At 43.8% G+C, this 10,057-nt stretch overlaps 1 protein-coding gene across 2 annotated transcripts in view; it reads right to left on the reverse strand.

Annotated features, from left to right (window-relative positions):
• Positions 1-10,057, reverse strand: part of LOC116700585 (Down syndrome cell adhesion molecule-like protein 1 homolog) — a gene marked incomplete at its 5' end in the record, with an annotated part of 54,215 nt that overhangs the window by 6,629 nt on the left and 37,529 nt on the right. The window contains 9 exon segments of one of the 2 annotated variants that reach the window (XM_032533899.1): positions 314-502; positions 804-902; positions 1,003-1,166; positions 1,303-1,420; positions 2,027-2,180; positions 4,174-4,313; positions 6,061-6,216; positions 8,004-8,150; positions 9,230-9,470. In XM_032533899.1, the coding sequence (XP_032389790.1) occupies positions 314-502; positions 804-902; positions 1,003-1,166; positions 1,303-1,420; positions 2,027-2,180; positions 4,174-4,313; positions 6,061-6,216; positions 8,004-8,150; positions 9,230-9,470 (1,408 nt within the window). 2 annotated transcript variants of the gene reach the window in all.

The following is a 10,057-nucleotide window of genomic DNA, read 5'->3' on the forward strand; positions in this document are numbered from 1 at the left end:
AAAGTCAGTGGCCCAGCTTGTTGCATTATTAATTCTGAATATTTCCATGTAGAGGCTAATCTTATTTTATATCACACCAACACTCTGGAGTCATTGCGTCTTCCTGTTGTATTTATTTAGTGTTTGAATTGAATTAGTACAGCAAACAAATTCCCTCCCCATTTCTTTTGCAGTCATTTTGCCTTAAAACAAACAAAATGATAGGATGGAACAGCAAGAGCCAAAAACAAAAAGCAAAAACAACTTTCCAGGCCCCAGAGTTCTAGTCTGTTTCCAGCTTCACTCACATGTACTGTACAACAGTACAGCTCACCTCTTCCATGTGTCTTAGCCTCAATGATCTCACTGATGCGCCCTGAGCCCACGCTGTTCTTGGCAGCCAGCTTGACCTTGTACCAGGTTCCACAGCGCAGATTGTCCAGCCTGAAGGAACGTTCACTGGAGCTGATAAACACATCCCTCCATTCCTCTGTGTTATCCACAGAATACTGCAGCACAAATCCTGCAGAATCACACAATACAAGTCATTTAGAACAACCGCTTTAAATCCCCAAAAATCCAAGACTTGCTGCTGCTGCTGCTACTACTACATCTGTTGGACACCAGGGGGCAACAGTCAGCTAGAATCAGCTCTACTTTGGCTACTTCCACAGAAACATTGTTTACACTGTTATTTAGTACACCTGTCAGTAAGAGGGGGAAGCACATTAAAAAAGATCAGTCACAAAATCATAGTTCGAAGAGATTTTCTACGAGACAGCTGCATGGTGGGCAGGTGTTTCTCTGTTCACAGAAAGTCTTACCTCTGATGGAGCTTCCCCCATTGTCCCCAGGGATCCAAGCCAGGGTGATAGAAGAGGTTGAGGTAGTGGAGACTGTCAGACGAGGCTGATCAGGAGGAACTGGATGTACACACAGAGACAGTGACTCATCACAACATCACAAGCAAACGCACCCTCCACCTGCCAATCCCACTCAAATACATCTTCCGTTTCTTCTCACCTTGCACCACCAGATTGACTATGATGGTGTCAAAGCCCAGGGTGTTAGTGGCTGTGCAGGTGTAGTACCCAGAATCCTCCGCTTTGACTGAACGCAGCACCAGGGTGCCGTTGGATAAGATCTGCCGTTGACTATCAGCTGTCACCGGAATGGCCGAGTCCTCACTAGAAAAAGTACAGACCGGTTACAGATGTTAATCTCATCCCATAACTAAGTTATTTTTTTCTCTCACATGCAGCAGTATTGGTCTGAGTGAGTCATGGCGCTGGCATATCTAAGTGGTATAAGATTAGCTCTGACCTGTCTTTGGTCCATTTAATTGTGGGGGCAGGTTCTCCCACTGAGCTGCAGGGCAGACGCACTTCCTTCATCCAGGGTGTGGTCACCGTGCCTCCAAAGGACAGGATCTTAGCCGGGACTGCACACACACAAAATATAAAGGGATTAAAATTGAATCTTCGACACATACTTAAACACAAAGATGATAGATACACCACGGCAAAACAAAAACTTCTTAGGCATCTTTCTCACAAAGATGTCTTTCTTCGTACTTTCAGATGTCTAACTTCCCTGTCTCTGTTATTTGTTAAATAAGTCGCCCAGTTTGCCTAAGGGGAGAGGCCTTTACTCACTGCTACGAGTAAAAAGCTGTAGCAAAGTGTTTTAGTGCAGCCCCTCCTCTACCCTCTTAGTTTGTTTCTTTTCTCCATAGACCCTCCCCTCTATTGATTCCTGCCTGCTACCTCTCTCCCCAAGGGTCGTTTTACTGGATAGGCCCTGTTCATCACCACATAATTAACAACAGTGTTTCTTGCAACATAGCCACTACTTAATCAATACTACGGCTGTCAATCAATAACAGAGAGAGCAGACTGGGAGAAAAGGTGAGAGAGTGATGAAAGTGATCTGTGTTAGGGTGATCACGTCGCCGTTTCATAGCAATCTTTAGAGCGCTCTCCCCCATAACCTTTACAGGAATCTCTCTTCCCTTCTACTCCACTACAGGATCACCCGGAGGACCCACCTTTCCCAGCAGGCTCCACTGTGACCTTTGAGCTGATGTTGCCTCGGCCGGCAGTTGTCACGGCTGCGGACCAGATGTGGTATTGTTTACCACGGGTAAGGTGCGTGATACGATAGAAGAGCATCTCTGGGTTGGCCTCGTACTCACTGGGTGCCTGGGAGAGAGGGCACGCAATGTCATGTTAGCTTAGCATGTTGTACTCAAAACTCTATGAGACTAAAGAAGTGTTGCAGGTTAAACATCTCAAATGGGTAATAAATAACAAACTTAAGTCTTAATTTTTTGGGAAAAAAAGAAGTGGACATTCTGCCAATAGGTCTTACGTCTAACATTTTAAACTCTATAGAACCACATTGTCAGCACAGCTTGCTCTGACTGACATATCTAGTGTGTGGGACAGGTGTTTCCCAGGGCAGGGCTTTTTTAGACCTGTATGTTACATTGACCCTTATTGTATTTCTACGAAGACTGTTCAATCTACGTAGAAATACAATAATGATGTTCCCCAACGTTTATTTTAGAATTAGTCTGTTTCACCTTAAACATTGTTTAACTCTGATGTGTATTCATATTACACATGAATTTCCTTATTTCCTTAAATGAATTCAAGCATCAAGATGTGTTTTTTTTCCTTGTCTGTACTTGCTAGTTTATTGAATAGGGATATATTGATATTGAAGGCCAGGCAGGAAACCTTAACTAAATTAATCAAAAGCAGAATTTAGACTGTCTTCACTGACTGATGATAAAAGGGAAATGTTACTTTGTTTCAATGCGCTTGTTGATTTTTTTATTTTCCTTTTAAATGTTTTAAGTGATTGACCGACTTTTGCAGGGCACATTAAGGGTTGTGCTACACAGTAGAAATGAAAATGCATTTAAGTTTATGAGATTTGTAACCGTGTTATAGAACTTCTACTGTACAATTAAGTATTATTAAGAAAAACTGTAAGATAAATAAGTGAAATAAAAAATGCATCAAGATTGAATGCCTGGATGTTCTTTCCCCCGTGTTTTGCAAAAAATAGAGCAGATCACTCCACTAGTCCATATAAACTTTGACACCCATTCAACTATTTCACCTCACATAAGCAGATTTATTAACTGGGTTAAGAAAAATGTAAATGATGTGTTCCTGTTTTTTCCTATTAACAGATCTTTGAGAACATATTCACACGTACACCTGCAGGCGCGCACACACGTACGCACAAAAACACTGTTGTCTCAAGTCCATCCTCACTATCTCTTTAATCTGTTCATCTCAGTTTTCATCTTCAGTTCCTTCACCATTTGCTTTTCCCTCTATCCCCCTCCGTCTAGCTCAGTAAAGAGCAGAGGATGGAGGGACAGAGAGAGGGAAGGAGGGAGAGAGGGAGGGAGAGAGGGAGGGAGGGAGGATGTGTGTGTGTGTTTTCAAACATTCCTCCAGCATAGCGGCGGTGTTGTGGTGATCCAGGGAGTGATACAAGGAGATAATGAAAAGACGGACAAAAGCACTCTCATCTCGATGTGACTGATACCCTCCTCTGCTCCTCCCTTCATTCCCAGCCTGTCTCTCACTCTCTCCCTCATCACTCTATTTTTCTCTCATTTCCCCCCATGGTCTCTCCCTACCTCTAATGGTGTTTCTCTCTCTCTCAACCTCCTTTCCCCCCACCCTCGCTTCCTGCCTCTCTCCTCCCTGCCTGTGCTCATTTACATGGCACTCATGCACAGAGAGGGAGGAGTATTTCTGAATAATAAGAAAGTGAGATTCTTATCCTGATATAAGATTTCACTGTGTACTGGTGTTTGTGTGCACATGATCTAACCACAACTGAAATTCCGCAAACCTGTGTATAAATAGAAAATGTTGAAATGTGATGTCTGTGTGTTTCTGATGCAGTAGTGTGCATGTGTGAGCTTGTTCTCTGCTTCATTTGCATATCTACGTCTCATCACGTTGCCAAGACAACCTCATCTGTTCATCTGGGAGGGCAGGAAATAAAGCAATGGTGCAAACACGGTCGACACACACACACACACACACACACACTCAGTCCATTGGAAGATTTTCTTATCAAGTTTACAAATTCCTTGCTTCTCATTCACCTAGAAACATTTTCTACTGGCCCCTCATGAGTCACACCTACAGAAGAAGGACTTACCGGCTGCCCAGACCCCGGACTGGAGCAGTAGATGGTGTACTTGCGGATAACACCGTTTGGTTTGTGAGGAGGCAACCAGGACACAACCACACTACTCGAAGAGGAGGGAACTGCCTTGATGCCAGCCGGTGGACCAGGAACTATAGAAAACATAGGACCATTAGCAAAGCGGGCATGCGTGTGCTTCCAGTGTGTGTTTTTGTGTGTGCGTGCACATGTCGAGTGTTGGATGCCTATTAAAGTGAGCTGGCTTGTTTGCAGATTGCTAGTCTTATCCTGCACTAAGCCGCTCTGGGAAGGACTTGGAAGAACTCCCTTTGGGTGAACGGCAGTGACATATGTTCATTCAGACATTGGTCAGCAGTTCTGACTCTGTGACACCCATCATTCTCTTAACTCTCAAACAGATTAGACACTAGTGTCTGATCCTCTGCTAGCCACTTAAGCTTGACACTGGACACCCCTTAATACTATCATTGCCATCTAAAGGCATAAGAAGGGTTTAAAATGGATGCACACTTTACACAAAAACACATCAAGAGTGTGGACATTGTGAAAGGTAAACAATAATGCTTTTATCACATTGGCCTTACAGTACGGGGTTCACAGTGTCAAGCCTATTCAATCCCCACCATAAATAAGACTTGCACTTGACAGTGGGCCTCATCTGGAGCCTACAGAAGGTGGCTACCGCAGTGTTAGACCCAGCTCTCTAAATCCAACCCCCCCCCCCCGCGAATTCTTTTATGTGAGGCCCCCTGATCCATTCAACCAGCCCATGCACTCGGACTCCTTCATTTGGCACATTACATGAGCAGGGGGAAAAAAAAGATGTAGCATGGGAGGTACTAAAAGAGGGAGGGGATGGGGGGGTGAAAGAATGGTGAGAATGATAGGTGAATTTCCTGGGGGAGTGATGACGATGGTGGTGGTGTTGGGGAGGGGCAGTCATCATTATCATAAATGGACCTCCTTGTCAAAGTAGGAGTGGCAGGGGGAGGGGGGGGGGAGAGTTAAGTCCCATCTGGTGCCCAAAATCTGCCCAGGACTTCAGGCAGACATACAGACGGAGGGTCCTCTGCACAATCAGCATGGCCTGTGTCATGACGAGGAAGCGAGGCACAATGATGCTCTGTAAGCATCCCCACCTACATGAATATATTATGCACTACTGTGCCAATCAGATGAGGATGTGTTAAAGTAAAGGGCTAAATCACTCAAATCAAATCACCAAATGCACAGGACATGCAAGTCTAGCAGTCTAATTTTACTTGGCAGGAAATAACAAATTCTTGCCATTTCTTTTGAATGCCTTATTTGTTTTGTCAGCTAAGAACAGGTTGTGTGATCACCTTACTATCTTTCCTTCTTCAGCCCCCAGGCCCCTCCTCCCCCTCCTTTATAAAGAGACATGGATCTGGCTGTAATCCCGCCTCCAATGGTGTAAGCAGAAAATTAATTCTCTCTAATCCAAGAGGAGTTAATCCCTATGCCTGTGGCAAGAGGGCTGGTGGAAAGGATGCGGGCCCAGCCTGATGGCTGACTCCTGGATGGTGAATGCTTCGTGGGAGCACCCCTTATCTCCCTCCAGTGTCTTCCGACAGCCCTCCCCTTAGTCCTGACCCAAAGCCTCTTAATTCTCATTAGCACTGCTAATGGAGCTTTCCAGCATAAATGAGCTTTTGTCTTGGGTTTGAGATACAGCCCAGCACTCTTTTTTGTATATCCCCCTCCTATCCCCCTACCTCCTTTACCATCACCTCATACACTGTGCAAGTACAGTTCATGCTTTCATCTGTTAGGATTTTTCTGTACTAAAATATACTGACAAATAAGTTAAATGCTGACAAATTATTCTTTAGAATTTCTGCCTGCATGTATACTCACGGTCCTCGCGGGTTTGGATATACAGGACATTACTGCGGACCCCGTCTCCAGCTTGTGTGTAGGCCAGCACCTGAACACTGTAGTTGGTGAACTTCTCCAGCCCTCGCAGCTCCACCTGTTCACGTGTGGTGGTGATATTCTGCATCTCCCCCCATTCTGAGAATAGGACGGAAAACTGTTTTAAAGGGTACTGTAGGTTATCTACATTAATATACTATGTTACGTTCCCTTGTCTAACTGCCATCGGCTTCAGTGGCTTTCCTGTAGGAGCTGGCAGTTTGGGAGGGGGAATTGACTAAAGGGCTGACAACTGGGTAGGACTCAGTCTAGGCCTCAATCTAAGCCTCAACCAAGGCCTACCCAGTTGTCAGCCCATTAACCAATTAACCCTCCCAAACTGTCAGCTCCTGCAGGAAAGCCATTGAAGCCAATGACTGGTAGAAAAGGGAGGGGACATAACAACCACTAAATTGCTTTGCTAAATATGTTTTGGAGGAAATGTGATGACTGCCTGGACTGCAAGGCAGCAGTTGTAAAGAGGATGTTAAGGTGGAAGGTTGGTTGTACCAAGCACAAAACTTTAAAGCAGAGAACAGGATTTTTGTTTTGCGTACCACACTAGATTGCGGATTGGGACGCTTTTTTCTGTAAAATTAAATTAACATACGCAGCTACTGCTGGCTGGAATGGCAAGGATGTCGCAGGCAAGGACACTAAGCTTCGTTGCTCTCCACCTACATTAAAAGCCGTTTTAAATTTAAAATGTCGCGCTGATGTGACCAAGCCCGACCAAAACCCGAACGTCATTTCTAAATATCTGTCCAAAACCGGCCCATCAGGTACCGTTGGGTTCGGGTCGGGTATCCATCCTCTATCCCACACACACTTGAAAAGTTACTAAAGTACTTTGTTAAGGTTAAGAAAAGATTGTGGTTTTGGTTCAATATTTAAAAAAGTCAACGTGTTCTGTCTCGCTCCACAGTCTTGAGTGCTTTATCAGCCCTTGTTTCCGCTTTCTTTAGTCGATTAATAATTGTTAGGCTTTTTCATGCTGAATGACTTATTTTGAAGAAACGTGTGAGCACATCTCTGGTTAACACAAGATTTCAAGTGGTGTTTTTGCATGATTCTTTGTGGAGAAACTCAGTTTTACAGATCTGTCGATTAAATCAACTAATCGCTTAGTCGACAAAATCATGAGCCTTAGTTAACAAATCTTTTTTCTAGAATTTCTTTAGTCCAGGACAACCCAACTACACAAACCATAACAATTTTATTTTAGCTATTGTTGCCATTATATGGACGTTATTTCCCACAAAACATATTCACGAATGCAAATTAGTTGAATTTAACCTTAATATTTTAGGACTCAGGGTGGAACAGACATAGGAGCACAAACACACTCACTACTGTAACTGTGATCTCTTCCCATCAATGCTAATGGTCTTAAAAATCTAAGACACAAAAGTAAATGGACTGTTTTTAAATAGCTCTTTTCTAGTCTTCCTTACAGCACTTTCACATAATACAGGAACCATGCCGTACAAGGTCCCACCTGCTCATCAGATAAACACTCACACACATTCACACTTCAATGCGCAGCATCGGGGGCAACTCTGGGGTTCAGTGTCTTGCCCAAGGACACTTCGCCATTGGGACTGCAGGGCCAGGGATTTAACATCCAACCTTCTGATTGGCAAGCAACCACTTTACCAGAGCCACAGCCGCCCAAGGTCAAATACGGACAAATTCAAAGACACACAGGAACAGGAAGTGCTTTATGAGAAAGGTGCAGACACACATTAACACATTATGACTCACAACACTGACAGGTAGGTGGTAGGTGGGTAGGACGGACAGACGGTGGGTTTGGTGAAGTTTAGAATGAGATAGGTGATAATTACTCTGCATTGGCCATTGGGCCTGGCCCCCACAGCACCCACCTCCGTCGGGGAAGAGGGACCAAAACACAACCCGGTAGCCTTTCAGCACACCGTGCAGCGTCAGCCGTGGAGGCTCTGACCACGTGATCACCGCCTCGTCTGATGTCACAGAGATGGCTCGCACGTTCTGCGGCGGCTCACTGGGCACTGGAAAGAGCAGGGGGCGAGTGTTAGTGCTGTATGTTTCAAATAGATGAGGTTTAAGGATCTTTTCAGGATTTCTACTAGTCAAAAATCCTTGGTTATTGCAGTCATTAAGAAGGCCTGACTGATCAATGGTGACTGAAACACAGATAATTAATGACTACTCAACACCAATAACCCACAAGCAATCTCTGCTGAAAGAAATCAGTCAAAAAAAGCTCAAATTAGATCTCAAAAGCTCCTTGTTCAGTGCTAGCTTTTAGAGCCCGGCAAGAGAAAGAGAGGAGGTGTAGAGGGGGTTCGGTGGAAGAGAGGAAAAGCACTGAGGGAGAGCAATGGGAATTGTAAAACAGCTACAAGGGGTTAAAATGCAGATGAGCAGGGCAGGTTGAGCTGAGAGGTGGAGGATAGAATTTGAAGGAAGACAATGTTTGTCTTTAAGGTAATTGTGGCTGTAGGAGCAGCTTCATAGTACCTACAGTATCTGGACAACTACCATCACTATTACTGTTAACATGATCAGGGTGTCTGTCATTACTGTCTATATATTTCTGTCGAACATTCAGAAGATCAGCAGTGTCAGAAAAATATATGAAATAAAAAGATAAAATAGAGGGAGCATGAGGAGAAAGAGAGGGGAACTAATGGGAGGAAGAGGGTGATAAAGGAAAGGAGAGGCAGAGTGGGCAGACATTTAGAGAGTAATGGGATTCCTTGTTCCTCTCTCGCTCTCTACCAGCCTAATGAGGGTGCTAATTAAAGTCGAAAAAAGAATGGGGGATGTGCCGCAAATTCATTTCTACCATTTCATTTGAGAATGCGCGAGTTCATGTGTGTCTATATATATATATATATATATATATATATGTTAGTTAGGTTTCATGTGTCTGCCTGTTACTGCATCTGACAACATTTTCTATTTATTTCTGACAAATCAAAGAGATATGTTTTATGGATCTTTGAATTTCTCTCCCTTATGTCGTCCCACACTCTCTCCTACACACAGTCTAACAGCCTACACTCCCTTTTCCTTAATCTTGCCATGTACGTTTTCATCCATCCCTCTCTCCTGGCTCTCCTACCATCTTCCAACGTGGTGGCGTTGATCTCAGTACTGGATGGACCCGTCCCGGCTCTGTTGAAGGCCTGGACCACTACCCCGTACTGGGCATACTTCTTTAGGTTGTCCAAGGTGTACACTTCACTGTCCCCTGTAGCTTTCATCTCCACTATGCTGTACTGGCCGTTGCTGCCTGGACCATTCTCTCTGTAACCGATCTGGTAGCCTCGGATCACCCCGTTCTGCAGCTCCTTCTTAGGAGCCTGAAAGAAATATGGTGATACCAGTTAATAATAAAGTCAAGCATGTCAAACTTAAATCTTGTTCAGCTGCATTAAAATTACTGGTAAGTTATTTTGTAATATGTACAGTAATAATTTTATTATGATGTATCTATTTTTTTGGTTTCTTTGGTGATATTAAAAGGGGCTCACAGTGTGCTTTCTGGCAGTTTGGATGATTTGAGCTCTGTTTGCAATGCTGTAACTGATACTTTCCCCAATGTCTAGTTGTTAGCTTGGAGTTCTTTGGCCTCGCTTGTCATTTTTTGACAAACTAAGCAGTTTGTGTATGTGGTTGTCACTCATAAGGCACTATGAACAGCAAAAGCTTAAATATTTGCATGTCTAACCCTTAAATCTTGCTTAAGAATAAAATAACTATTAAGATTGTCACAAAAAAAGTGTTTTAATAAAATTAACATTAAGGCTTGCCTAAATGTAGGTTAAAGGAGAATTCCGGTTGATTTCAACACACAGCTCTGTTGTTTGTAAATGTGGACTGCTGTCAACAGCAAGAAAAATGAAAACAATCAGTGCTGCCTACACCGTGTTATCCTCCTGCTAGAGTT

Source organism: Etheostoma spectabile, chromosome 13 (assembly GCF_008692095.1).
Source record: "Etheostoma spectabile isolate EspeVRDwgs_2016 chromosome 13, UIUC_Espe_1.0, whole genome shotgun sequence".
In the NCBI taxonomy this organism is placed as follows: Eukaryota; Metazoa; Chordata; class Actinopteri; order Perciformes; family Percidae; genus Etheostoma; species Etheostoma spectabile.